This window comes from Neolamprologus multifasciatus, chromosome 9 (assembly GCF_963576455.1).
Source record: "Neolamprologus multifasciatus chromosome 9, fNeoMul1.2, whole genome shotgun sequence".
Lineage (NCBI taxonomy): Eukaryota > Metazoa > Chordata > Actinopteri > Cichliformes > Cichlidae > Neolamprologus > Neolamprologus multifasciatus.
Genome location: NC_140447.1, coordinates 447323 through 462050, shown reverse-complemented (window position 1 = coordinate 462050; position 14728 = coordinate 447323). Strand labels below are relative to the sequence as shown.

The window sequence follows — 14728 nt, the reverse complement described above, 5'->3', positions numbered from 1 at the left end:
CATATATATTTCACCTGGTGAAACACTTTACACATGTTCCAATATACAGATGCTCGGGCGTTTGCCGTTACCTTGCTAACAGGGTCAAGTGGGCAGCTCTGAGCATGTCCATAGCAGATACACATCCCACCCACAGAGATGTCTTTGATGGAATAATAATACTGAGAAACACGGTAACACAAAAAGGTATCAGAAAGTCAGTTTATTGGTCAAAGATCAACTTTTTGCAGCTTATCTCACCCTCCGAGTGACAATAGGGTCAATATCTCGAGGATCGCGAGCACTCAGGGTCATCAGGTCGGCATTCAGTGTTCGGATTCGCTGAAGCCTCAGTCTGATGTAACGCGCCGACGTAAAATTCAGCAGATCTGAGGTTAAATCATCGGCTCCAGGTCGGCCATTAATTAGGGAGGTATGGATCTGAGAGACAGAGGCACAAGGAGAAGAAGAAAGGTCAAAGAGGGACAGACGCTAAACAGAAAGGGAGACAGATAACATGAGCATAGCAAGTGCAAGCCTCACCTCTCCATGCTCTAGTGGGTTTAATCTGGAATAATAAGATGTACAGATGACCTCTGTATCACTCTTATAGGTGGGTGGTCCCAGTCGTGGTGTGATGTTGTAGCGATATAAACACTCAGAGTCACTGATGGCATAAAATTGCCAGGGCTCAAAGGAAACTCCATCCAGAGACCGCTCAAGGATCCAATTACCTGAGAAACAGACAGATCAGAACAGCAAACATGGAACGATGTCTTAAATATTTACTCTGTGATTGTGTCTGAGGTACAAAGGCAGATAAACAGGCAGCACATGGGCCAGTCTCACCTGCTCGAGGAGAATTAGCAGCCTTGATAATGATGTATGCGATCTGAAAAACCTGGACAGCACAAAAGTTCAAAGTTACTCAAAGACTTTGAGTAAAGAACAGAGGATACTGGCACTGTTCATCTGGTTAATGTGTTCCTCTGTGCTTTTATTGCCCCCTCTGGTCATGAAAAGAAACGCAAAACTTTCATTTTTCAAATTTTATTCATAAAGCACCATTTGACATCAACAGTCGCCTTAAGGTGCTTTATTTAACAAGGTGAATATTAGAAAGAAAGAAAAACCCTATAAGCATGCACTTGGTGAAAGTAGGAAGGAAAAACTCCCTGTTCACAGGAAGAACCAGGTTCAGGGAGGGGCAGCCACCAGCCACAACTAGTTAGGAGTAAAGGGAAAGAGAAGATGATGCCATAAAGTAAATACAAAATGCAGCTGTTAATAGTGTTGGGAAGGTTACTTTTAAAATGTATTCCATTACAGATTACAGAATACATGCCCCAAAATGTATTCTGTAACGTATTCCGTTACATTACTCAATGAGAGTAACGTATTCTGAATACTTTGGATTACTTAATATATTATCATGCTGTTTACAACTACATGAATGTACTATTGCTGTGATTTATTACTGTTACTGAAGGTCCGCGGCTCCGAACCGTAGTAAAGGGACCTCTGGCTAATACGGTGGGTTCTGTGTCGGGCTCGTAACTAGCTTTACTTTGTTGTCTGGATCAACTTTGCTAGCGAGAGACAGAGAGAGGCATTGAAAGGCTGCTCCAACGGAACTTATTGTTTTTGGAGGAAAACACGAACACGGTGTACAGTCGAGTCTTAATAGCTTACTTACAACTGGGCTCGTCAGGCACTCTTCTTGGCTGCAGTGGTTATTATTATATTTACATGCTTCCAGCTCCCGTTTTTGCTCATGACAGCTCGTACTTTTCCTTTTTCTCCCTCCCTCACTCACAGACACATAACGGGTATGGCAGTCCATTCTCCCTGCAGCACGGACTACACTGCCTATGATGCTACATTCTTTAGAGCTATACCTGTAGCATTCTGCCTATTAGCTTAGCACAACAACAACAAAAAGGCCTCTCTCACCCAGGAAACACGCAGAGAGAGAGCGTCACCCTGTAACCATGGCAACCGTAACGCTGCCGCCTGGAACAACAGAACGTAGCTGTCAAACAAAACCCAAACAGGCCTGACCCGCCACAATATGAAACAGGGAAGTACCGCCGTGTAATCCATTTATTTCAACAAAGTAACTGTATTCTAAATACCACCTTTTTAAACGGTAACTGTAACGGAATACAGTTAATCATTTTGTATTTTAAATACCTAACGGCGGTACATGTATTCCGTTATTCCCCAACACTGGCTGTTAAAGCCATATAAAGCTATCCAAAGCTCCCTCCCTCCAACACCTGTATGACTTGCCCTAATTGATGGAAGAACACATTTTGCTCTCTACCTGAAAAGGAACATGTCAAGTGTGCATGGCTTACACTGATGATGACGAGTCAACTGTTTGAGTAAAGAAAGGTCATAAATTGGTTTATAGTTAGTGAATTAAGCGACAGCTTAACAATGCTTTAATTACTGACACCTTAAAACCTCTTTGTATGGAGCTCGTTAATAAAGAAATATTAATCATATTTAAAACTGAGGTATTAATTAATGGGGTCTCAACGGCACACTGATTGTTTAGAAAAATACATTATTGAAGTTAACATGGAAAGATTGATTGAACAGAAGGAGTCTAAGTAAATATCAGCAGATATTAGAGTTGCTGTTCTTGATATTTTTCCTCTAATGGTTGCATTTTTATCTGTGATCATTCTTTATGTTTTAGTCTGTGTGGGTCTCACTTGTGTTTGTGTTACCTGTTTCAAATCCAGTGTGATGGTAATCCAGTGAAACTGTTGTCCATTCTTGATACTTGGACTTTGCCACCACCGATTGGTTCCATCAATAGCATTTGTGATTGGATGACGTTCTGCACACAGAGATGAATACTGTAGTAGTGCACTGGAATTTTATAGCTAAGTGCAAATGGTACTTTACTGATGCTGCAAAATGTTTAATTTGAAGGTAAAATGTGAATTCATTTGGATAATTTGAAGGGATCTGTGTGATTCTGGTTCTGGATTAAAGCAAACTGGACCTTTGATGTCTCGTACCTCTGGACAGAACGGAGTTGGCATCACATTTGAGACAGTGTGGGTTCTTTATCCTCCGTCCTGGAACGTGCTCCACCAGCTTGCAGTAGACTTCAGGTTCTGGGTCTCCACATGTTGCATTACTGCTGATTACTGCATTACTGGCCAGATTCAATATGGCAGGAAACAGACCTGTAGTACAGTTACATTAGAATGAGGGGAGACATTAGTGATCTGATGAATGAATAGATTAGTTCAGGTCTTTTTACAGGTATGCTCTCAGATGAGTCACTGTCTAAAACCTCGGTGTTACTCTTGTGAGATCATGACTTGTTTTTGTAATAAAGACAATTCTGAATGTTTACTCTATAACCTTTATTTTGAAACCTCCTCACATAACAGCAGAATATTTGCATCTTTAGGTGAGCGGTCTCAATGGATACTCAGTGATGACATCAAATATATTGGAGCCATAAACAAGTAAAGTCTCTCAGACACTACTGAAACCCATCAACCCCCATAGCCTACCACCTCACCAATCACACAGACACACACAGTCTATTGACTCAGCTGCAGTTTCCCACTGAGATTCTCGCTGTGTTGGTTAAAAATCTGAATTTAAGAACCATGGGACTCTGAAACAGTGTGCATAAGTTTTTAGTATTGAACAAAACAAAGATAAATGAACCAACATGCCTGTAACACAACATGTTACAGAAAAAAATTTAACAAAATGTGTTTGTTTTTTGAAAATCAATCTGGGTCAAAGGTCAAAGGTTGATCTGTTTCTTTTCTGACTGACTCATTCTTCAATATCTTTTAGTATATACAGACACACATATATATATACATATATACATATATATATATATATATATATATATATATATATACATATATATATATATATATATATATGTGTATATATATATATATATATATATACATATATATATATATATATATATATACACACACACATATATATATATATATATATATATGTATATATACACACACATATATATATATATATATATATATATATGTATATATACACACACATATATATATATATATATATAGAGAGAGAGAGAGAGAGAGAGAGAGAGAGAGAGAGAGATGTTATATCCTCAGGGTTCAAATACGAGGAAGCAAAGTCTGATTGGAGCAAATTATTTAAGGCGAGACAGAATCGAACAACAGTGGAGGGGTTAATAAAATATGCGATCTATATGAGTCCACTGTGTGTGATGCTTTGTCACTGTTATTCTGCTATAATGCTGCTGCTGCTGGTACCTTGCAGTGAATGTTGTTCAGCACTTAGTTTATATATTTTACATACAAAACATTACATCTGACTGTTTGTGTGTTGGGATGTGTTAAGTCAGCCATTTTAGGTTCAGGATGACCTGTCACCCTTCCCCCAACACACACACACACACACACACACACACACACACACACACACACACACACACACACACACACACACACACACACACAGAGGTATTTAGGTTGTAGAGATTTGTCTATATGTGTTGTGTGTGTTTGGGGGTGGTGATCTCTGGGGAGTGAGGAAGGAGAGAAGAGTGTGACTGTAAACACTAATTCTCTCCTTGTCTTTTATCTCACACACACACACACACACACACACTGTTCCACTGATTCATTCATGAGCCAGTGATAAGAGAAGTAAAAGTGCATGCCTAAACAGATTCGGGGTGATGAATATGCTGATAAAGACATCACAGGTGCTCAAGCTTTAATCCAGATCAGATTTCCAGATATTTGACCTCTGATGGAAAAGTGGAGCTTAATCCCAAAGTTATTTGTCTCGAGTCTGCTGACTGAAACTTTTACAGAAAGAGGTCAGTGTGCATAAATGTTCCTTAAATCAGAACAAACTGACCCTGACCGAAGACAAAACAGAGATAACAGTAGCATGTTCGCTACATTACACTATTCAAAAGTGCATGAAGACTCAAGGACTCAAAGATGCACATGTGATTTGTTTTAACAGTAACACACACACAGATGAAAGGGAAACATACTTTAAACTATAGCAGAATACTACCTTCAAACTAGTTTGGGAAACAAGAATAAAAGTTCATTCTGCTTAAATCATCAACATTAGAGCCAGCTCTAATCACACTGATCAGGCTGCAGAGCTGAGATGGGTTCAACAGTGCTTAAACAGATGTGTAACCCTGAAAATAAAAACTTTTTCAGTGTTCCTCTCTGAGATCTTTTGAATCTGTGAAGGTTCTTGACAATAAGAATTCAAAGCAGCTGTTAGAACTCAGCAAAGTTTTCAAAAAGGTGTCTCACCTCTCTGCTGAGCGGCGGCTTGCCCCATCAACAACAAAAGCAGCAGCACTTTCATCCTCACACCCTTGAGTCAAATCTGAGTGTCGCTGTTATTTCGCGAGTGTTTGCTCCATGCAGCAGAACTAGAATTAACTGGTAGAATCAATGTGGCTCATAGGAATGCTTGCTGCAGAGTGCCTGAACACCACAGTGACTCCAACTCACACTACCCCTCCCCCTAACCCCTTTCTCATTCATTCAGCCCAAAAGGGCTTGTATGGGGTGGGTGGGGGGGATGTACCATTTGATCTTTGGGGGAGGGTGGTAAGGGCCTTTTTTTGTACATTTTTTTAAGCATTAATGTAAACAATAAAAGAGAAACTGTAAACACTCTTTGCTTCATTTATTTTCTATTTAATGTTGGCGGTTGTTTACAAGATGTTGTTGTTTACTGGGTCCTGCAGGATTTTATTTCTGTTACATAAATTAAACAGAATCAAAGCAACACAGCTTCTTCAAAAAATCACTGATGTGAGATGAAAATCATGCAGTTTAGTATCAATGTGCACTTAGGTCATGAGACTGTAAAAGAGCAGCTACAATAATAGCATATTGGCCAACTATGTAAGTTAACACACTTAACAAAATCATAGCCTTACCATTAAGACACAGAGAATCTGACAGACTATAAATGAGAATGTTTTAATAAATTAAAACAAAAATTCTCAGGTGCAGCCTTGGTGGTGTTTAATAGTGTGGAGCATAGTAAAGTTGATACAACAATAAAATAAAAAGTTTGATGATAAAGTTGTTTCTAAGAATTCCTATTTGTCACTGATCATCCGGGAAATGCAAAGATGATGCTACTGGAAAACTTTAGGCCCTCTGGACACAGAGGTCCAAGGAATGCTGCCGCTATCTTCTAGGGAACTGATTGGTCAGTAGACAGTGATTTCAAACCTGCTGATCTTTAGTCTAACTCGCTCTGGAGCCGATAAGGTTTGCAGCATAAATTATACCCTAATAAGACGTGAACCCCGGGTTAACCCTGAAGTTACCAAGATAAGACAAAAAGCTGCTCCAGCCCTCAGGTCATTTACACCTATCAGTGACTGCCACTGAATCTGTAGGTCCAAGAGCTCTGGATTAAAAGTAAAACATGAGAATAATTATTACAGTGTAAAGAGCAGAGGAGAAGAATGAGTTTTTCCTAGTTTAAACTGAAAGAAGGAAAAGGTTAAATTGCATTAAAACAGCAGCCTGTTCCTTTAACTGCCCCCCTTCGTTGCAGAAGCTCCAAAGCATTGTCTTCATTGCTAGACAGGCAGACTGTACCATCTATCAGGGGGTACAACTATATCATTCAGGCTTTTGTTTCACCAGTTTAATTGCTTTTCACTTCTGTAATTTTGAGAATGTTACAGGTGAGCAAAACACACATATATTTCCCCTTTATACCATTTGTGTTTTTACTATTTATATTTCCTCTACAGTTTCTGTCAATGTTTCACACACAACCATCATCTGGTTATTACTTTTTTGGTGCCTGCCGATAATACTTAGGTCATATATAATAATAGTAGGTATTTGTCTTTCACAACAGTTCACAACTTGTCAAGTGTACTTTTTTTAATGGTTTATTTGTATAAAATTTTGCTGACCTTTGACTCTGCTGATAAATGTGTTAGGACCAGTGAAATGGGACTGCCAACAAGAGGCCCAACCATAACCCCAAGTCGATGACGTTTGGGAAATAACTTACTATAACGAACTATAACCCATTATCATTTAATATTTAAATTAATTCATTAAAAACTATTTCAAAGTGAAACATTTCACTTTATCTGAAGTATATGATGTAAATATATGTAAAAATCTTTTTCAGAGTATGATTTTTGAGGTGTTTTCCTGTTTATCAATCTTTGAATGAGCTTTAACAAAGTTGTCACTGTGTAACATGTGACTAACTCTAAAATGATGAGTCTGTGATAGCTCAGATGTCTGGATGTCTGCTCTCGTCTGAGTCATGACACTGCCCTCAGGTAGTGAGTGTTGCATCAGTTGCGGCTCAGCATGGGGCAGATTATAACGTGATTCGTGCAGACTTTGGAAAGTGCTAGAAGGCAATTAAAATTTGTGAATAAAAAGACGCAGAGCTGCATTTTTTGGGAGTTAGTAGTAAAGATATGCATTGATTTACATTAGTTTTTATATAACAGTGAAGTGGATGCTGTTAAAACTATGTATAGATAACAAATATTATAGGATTAATGTTAACCTGCCTTCTTGACATATTTTAACTTTGTAACAAAAAAAGAAAAAACAAATCCAGTTCTTCCACTGCCTAACAAAACAAAAGTGACCACTTTAAAGCAAACTGACAAAACATTTTCATGGTTTTTGTGCTGCATCTTGTCTGCTCGTTGCATGAACAACTTTACCCTTCGGTGCTCCTTCCTGACCTAAGAAAAAAAGTAATAGTACCATTGTTCCTTTACTAAAACTAGCAACAAACTACTTCATCTTGCTAAACATTTGCTAATTATTTGATCCCATGCTGAATTTTTAAGTGGTCACTTACAAAAACAAAACAAAAGTCTCTAGTTTTGTGGTAGTTTCATTGTAATGGAGAGAGACAACACACATTACATAAAAGTTATAAATCAATTTGTGTGTCATTAAGTATAACTATTCGATCCCCTGCAGTCCAGCCAGAATTCTGGCTCCAGCAGATTGGTTGTGTGCTCAGCAGGCACTTACATTATAATCAATCAGTCAATCAATCAGTTGCAGACACTCCTGAGCTCGTTATGTGTAGAAAGTTTCTATCCATAGAAACAATTTGTTCCATTCCAACCTCTTCACCACCAAGGGTAAAACTACAAAACTAAGAAGGACATGAGCGACAAGACTGGGGACCTGCACAACAAGAAGCTTGGTGAGAAAATGACCACTGTTAGTACGATTCTTCAGAAATAAAAGAAATGTAGAATGACCATTTGTGTCACGGTCCTGCATTGGTGACCAAGTGTTGATTTCATCATGGTTCATCACTGTTACTTTTAGCTCCCTAAGTTTTCTAGTATTCCTTGAATTCTAGTTCTTGGGTTGTGTTCCTGTGCCCCTCGTGTTTAGTGTAGGTTTAGTTCTGTCTTCATGTTTATTTTCTTGTTCCCCAGTCAGTCCTGTCCCTGTGCTCCGTTCCTCTGTGCCTGCCATGTGTTTCCTGTTTTACTTTGATAGTCCCTGTCCTGTAATGGTAAATGGACTGGTTCTTATATAGCGCTTTTCTACTCTGTCCGAGCACTCAAAGCGCTTTATACAGCTAATTCATTCACCCAATCACACCCATTCACACAAGCACTTCTAAGCTTAAGTGCTAAGTATCTAACATTCATACAAATTCACACTCCGATGGATGCATCAGAGAGCAACATGGGGTTAGTATCTTGCCCAAGGATATTTGGCATGCAGACTGGAGCAGCCTGGGATTGAACCACCGACCTTCTGGTGGCTTTAGTGGCTGATCCGCTCTGCCACCTGAGCTACAGCCACCCCAAAACTCAAAACACTGTGTTCAGTGTTTTGAGTTTTAGTCCCAGCTATGTTTCCCCATCCTCTTGTTATGCTGTGTATTTTAGCCCTCAGTATTTAGTAGTTTAGTTTGAATTTCTAGTTCCTGGTTTTGTTTTCTGTATGAAGAATCATTTACAGTCAAAATAAAGCTGCCTTCTTTAGTTCACTCCTTCATTGTCCATGAGTCTTGCTTTTGGGTCCTACATCCTGCTGGCCACACAGCAAACCATGACAATTTGTCTGGAGTTGCCTCACAGGGTAATGATGATCATGAGATCAGCCCAAAACTGTGCCATTATGGACTGAAATGTTGAATTGCTTGCAAGATCCCTCTTCTCAAAGGGGCACATGCACAGGCCTGTCTTAAGTTTTCCAATAAACATCTAGACAAACATCTTTATCACTGCTAAAATATGAGAACCAATAAAACAAATATAATACGCAAAGCTGTCATTATTAATGTTTAAAGCATGTTGATTTGATTGACACTTTTATTTGTCACCATGTCGAAAATAAGTGTGGTTTGTGACATCTAACTCATCAGCAGGTGAGTGAGGGTGATGCAGCAGCATTCTGCTTTACAAGCAGCACCTGATATAAAAATGACTGAGCACACTGTTGCATTTCTTGAATTATACATTTATTATAACACGGCATTATAACATAGCTTTAGTGATGGTGTATGTGTGAGGGAGAGAAAAAGAGATGAAGAAAGAGCATCCTCTCAGCTGGTCCAGGTGAGTCTGAATCCTGAAGGTAGGGTGGAGTACTGGCCTTGGAAAACAACATAGACTTGGTGGGCAGTGGCTGTGAATGGAGCAATGTTGGTTTCCTGAACAAACAACACAGAAATAGGAGAAATTTACATTTTATACTGAAACTATCAACAGTGACTCACTCAGGAAAAAAACAACACATTACCAAAGTACAATGTCTGTGCTTTATTCTGACAAAGAATTCAAAGAAAACATTAAATCTATATGGAAATGAACACAATAGAACTCTAAATACTGAAGAAAAAATTCAAATTATATATTATTTTTGCATGACACCATAATCTATTGCAAAATGAATAGGTAAATAAGTACACTAATTACCTTATACTGCACACTCAATCTGAACTTTTTGTTATTTTAATTTTACAAACAGTACAGCTGCACAATGACTGTAACTAACAAAACCACCTAAATATGAGACATTCGTTTTGTGATTGTTAATATTCAAACTGTCAGAGTTAAAGAGGGAACGGCTGCAATCACAGCATTTTTTTTCAGCTGGTGAAAGATGGACTTTCAAAACGTGTTACTTTGGTGCAACACCAGGGGCGCTGCTCTTGCAGCGACCAGCAGGTTGTCTCTGTCTGTCAGTGTTTTAACTTATTTTTGTACCTAGTGCTATTATCATAGTTAATAACACTAAACCAGTGTTGTTGCCATTGCACATTGCACTTTTTCGATGAAAAATCTAGGTTGTTTTCTCAGGCTTATATTATATTATATTATTTTGGTGAGTGTATATGATGTGTTGGTTGTCTGTTTGTTTGTTTGTACGGACATACTGCAAATCAATTTCCCGTTAGGGACAATAAAGTTACCATTGACCACCATTGACATGTTTTGGGGTTTGAAAGTCTCAGAGACACAGTGTTTTGAAAATATGTATCTTATTTGTTTGACACTGTTATCCTGGTGCTTGCTGTTTTTTGGAATTTTGATAAATTTGTGATCTGGACAATATTAGCCATAATAAAGACTTGTCTTGTGTCAACTACAAGTCTCAGTCTGGGTCCTATCGCTCTGCATTTCATGACAGAATGATACAACCACATAATGGACCCAGTAAGTGGAGTGTTCAGCTATGAGGACTTTTTTACCCCAAGTAATCAATTTATAGCTTTTTATAGCTACATTACCATTAAAAAATTTATGCCTAATAGTTTATTTCGACATTGTTAATACCCTGACCAGACTCACCTAACCTATTTTGTGAAGCCCTTATAATGCTCTTTAAATAATAGCATTATTATAACACACAGGTCCATAACAAAGACAACACCAGACACTAGATGTCGGAGGTTTGAATAGGACAGGTTTGACTTGTCTCTTTCTTCTGAGCTTTTGATCACTCGTACCTAATCTGGAACGCTAAGTCCGTAAAATCTTTCTGACATATGCAATGCAGTAAAATGTATAAAAAACGTATTATGTCAAGATTACAATAATGCTCTTTAACATACCGCACCACAGTAAGGTCCAACAAACTGTGAAGAGGTATCTGGGCCATCGTACAACTTCAAGAAGTTGTTCTGACAATCTCCAGGATCATCAATACTGATCTGGTTAAAGGTAATGGTCACAACACGGCCTCTTGGTGCCATGATGCTCCATTCACAATGGGTGTTATTGGGATAGGTTCCAGGGTAGTTTGGACTTGCGAATGAGCCTTGGTCTCCAAATAGAGTGCCACCACAACCTAGTTAAAATAAAAGACGGGATGAACAGAGTGACTACTACTAAAAATATCTTATAGCTCCTAAATAGAGCAGGATTTAAAATTCTAAATACATGTTGACTTAAAAGCTTAAAGGAGGGATGTCAAATGTATAAAAGAGTAAAAGTAATAGTAAAAAATCCTGTTTAGTTGGTCATGCCAACAAGAAAAAAATAACTTGTAAGCCCCTGATATTATTCAGTTCAGTTCAGACCTTGAGGGGAGGATGTCCATGTGGCATCAAAGCCATCACGAGAATGTGAAAAGTCACTTTTGAAGCGTAAGTAGAGTTGGTTGGATTGTGGGAAGACAGGGCTTGGCAGAGTGCTTCCACAGAACTTGCCAATCAGTGGTGAGTCTGCTGTACTGCCGTTACGGATCTGAGAGATGAAAATCATGGAAACGAGGATAAAACATATCACACACAGAATACGGTATCCAACCGACATTTACACTCAGTCTGACACTTCTATAATATATGAAGGAATGAAGGAAATCATCGGAACAGCATGCTAGAATAGAATAGAATAGAAACTGTGCACCTCACACCCCCTTTCTTGTCCTTCTCCTCTTGCACTGAGTAGGAGATGCTCTGTATCTTATTGTACATCCGATAGTGACAATAAAATAGGGCTGCTCAATTGATCGAATTTTAATCACGTTTACGATCTGGGCTTTCAACGATCACTAAAAATGACTGCGCCGATTATTAGCCCCTCCCTCGTGCTTTACTCTCGCGCTGCTCCGTGTGGCAAATTGAGCGCACCTCTCTGCATTTCGAACACGTGTCACAACAATTAAGAGGACCCGAGGGAAGCTTGGAAAGCTAAGCAGAAGTTATTTGGAGAGGAGAGTGACTGCCGTTGGTTGAAAAGAGAGGTAAAAAAAAACTTCAGTGGTGTGGAAACATTATGGGTTCGCGGAGTCAGACGTGGATCAAGTAGACACAGTGTGTAAACTTTAAACTAGTAGCTGCACCACAGAGCAACACTGCAAAGTTCACTAAACATAGACATTTACATTTTTCATTTATTTCTTATATTGCAAACATTTGCACTGTTATCAGTATTTGCACTATTTTATATTATTTTTTAAAGTCATTATTCAATACATTGTTATTGTTGAATAAATATCGTCAAATAATCGAGATTGTTCTGTCCCAAGTAAAAGATTAAAAAAATGGTTCATAATAATTTAGTGATAAAATGTCATATTTCATCTGTGGTAATTTATGTTAAAAAAGAGAGTCATTTAGTTAAAAATATGTTCTATACAATCAGCATTAGTTTTTCTGTATCTTATTTTGAAGGAGTAATCTGTGTTCGCAATGCATTGTGGGAAGCAGACGCTGCAGTCAGTTGGGAAAAAGCATTGTACAGAAAACCTGCCTATCTGTGTTTAAACTTCATCTCCTGTGGCCTGAATCTTTATATACACCATCGAAAGCAATGGCTTTTCACTCAACATTTTCATCGAGCTATTCAAGCCACAGTTGTAAAAGATTGTAAGCCGTCGAGAAGACTGTAATAAAGGAGCAAGACGCTCAGTTTCCTGGCTCATGAAAATTGAGTTTGGCTTGCTGTTGACCTGCGTTAACATACACAGTGTATCCAACACGTAGCGATAACAGTACAGAGATCTCAATTTCAGTGAAAATAATCGTGATTATCATTTTTGCCATAATCGAGCAGCCCTACAATAAAGGTATTCTGTTCTATTCTATTCTGTTCTATTCTATTCTGTTCTATTCTATTCTAAATGGCACATGCAAGCATACACACACACATACACACACAGTGTCTGTGTCTCTGCATTAACATTGCTTGGTTTACCTCCAAATAGTCAAACTGACAGTTGCTATGGCTTTCCACATCAAAATTGTTAAAAAAGAAAGAGATGTAGTTGTTCTGTGGTGCCTTTAGGATGATGGTGCAATCCATGTTGTTGGGATATATGTCAGGCCAGCCTGGACTCTTCAGGTAGCCATATTCCTGCTCATATGTTCGGCTACAGCCTGAAAAACACAGAAACTATAGTTAGAGCGCTTATCAGAAACCAGATACAATTAGTATCACTTTAATACGTATGGATGATACAGACAAGCAAGTACACTTTTTAAAGTCATTTGAATTTTATTAATAATAAAAAGGCATGATTTGAAGAGGGTATTTTGGGTCTATTTCTCCTTCCTTACTGGCAATTTGAAAAGTGAAGCTGAGGCCATTTCCTGTCACAAAGGTGTCGGATTTGAACTGCACATGCATTGTTCTGCCATAACTGTAAAAGTCTGGTAGATGACCATCTGATGGACAGAGCTTATGAGACTGCCCATAGTCTCCCTGAAAAACACAAGAATCTTATTAGAATGATACTAACGCCATAAGTCTACATATTGGTACCGTAAGGCGGTTTCATACTGAACATGATCAAAGACACTCTGATGAAACCTTTTAGTTTTGGTTAATATATAAATGTCATGACAAAAAGTTCACACATTTCCCAAAATACATCAAAAGCTTAAAAGTGAGAGTTTTATGAATGTGTTACTATTGAGTAGTTTTGGGTTGTTACACTGTATCCCAATCTGTACTTGCACTGAGGTTTAGGGATGTACAAACAATTGTATAAATAGTTTAACGTATTTCAATTATTAATTTCCACATGATCTATGCCTCTCTGCATTTGACTTTTGGTAGACAAAAACTATGATGATAAAATGTGGTCACAATTCCTCTTTTCTCAGACTGGCTTCCTGACTCCTCAGTGCTTTGCAGCCTCTGTGATTCTGTTCAGGCGGCACCAACTTTACTCAAGTAAAAGTCCTACATGATAGACATAGCAATAGCATAGCATACCAATAGAAATAGTTTTGATAATGTGTGCTGTCAGAGCCACCTTCTTATTAGTGCACCTCCTTTTCACTGCATATTCAATTTTACAAGAGTTCATCTAATGCAAGTGACATTTAATAATTTCACATTTTAAAAAGGGGGAAAACAATTGGAGTAACTTCATCTTAAAGTTCTACAAAATGATAAGAGTGATAGTTGCTTAGGAGGTCCAGTCACCACCTTAGTATTAACGACACAGCACGTGTTGGTCTAGTCTCTGTCTGTACTCACCATAGGCCAGTCTTTCAACTCTAGATAGTTTGTAGAGCAGCTCTGGTCAGGCTGGAGGACAAAGGTCTGGATGGACATTTTGATGGTTTCTAGGGCTGGAGCATCCAGGATCCACCGACAGGAGGTGTAAGGAGGATATTCATTAGGGAAAAAGGGTGACGTCACGGTCTGGACAACAGATGTGGCATTCAGTGTCCCTCCACAAATTACTGAGGAAAGACAGACACAATTAGAAAC

The 14728-nt window shown here is 38.5% G+C and overlaps 2 protein-coding genes across 3 annotated transcripts in view; both read right to left on the bottom strand.

The window, feature by feature from the left end:
- lama1 (laminin, alpha 1) overlaps positions 1-5534 on the bottom strand; it is a 37235-nt gene extending 31701 nt beyond the window's left edge. For both annotated transcript variants that reach the window (XM_085172276.1, XM_085172275.1), the window contains exons 1-7: positions 5325-5534; positions 3015-3185; positions 2718-2830; positions 829-880; positions 523-713; positions 241-420; positions 72-161 (exon numbers count right to left, since the gene is read on the bottom strand). In XM_085172276.1, the coding sequence (XP_085028402.1) occupies positions 72-161; positions 241-420; positions 523-713; positions 829-880; positions 2718-2830; positions 3015-3185; positions 5325-5379 (852 nt within the window). In that variant the 5' untranslated portion in view covers positions 5380-5534. The remainder of the gene's footprint in view (positions 1-71; positions 162-240; positions 421-522; positions 714-828; positions 881-2717; positions 2831-3014; positions 3186-5324) is intronic.
- Positions 5535-8880: 3346 nt separating this feature from the next.
- The window catches only part of cubn (cubilin (intrinsic factor-cobalamin receptor)), an 82441-nt gene continuing 76593 nt past the window's right edge, over positions 8881-14728 (bottom strand). Inside the window, exons 62-67 of the mRNA XM_085172218.1 lie at positions 14492-14700; positions 13564-13708; positions 13202-13383; positions 11584-11749; positions 11116-11351; positions 8881-9711 (exon numbers count right to left, since the gene is read on the bottom strand). Coding sequence (XP_085028344.1) covers positions 9604-9711; positions 11116-11351; positions 11584-11749; positions 13202-13383; positions 13564-13708; positions 14492-14700 — 1046 coding nt within the window. The 3' untranslated portion in view covers positions 8881-9603. The remainder of the gene's footprint in view (positions 9712-11115; positions 11352-11583; positions 11750-13201; positions 13384-13563; positions 13709-14491; positions 14701-14728) is intronic.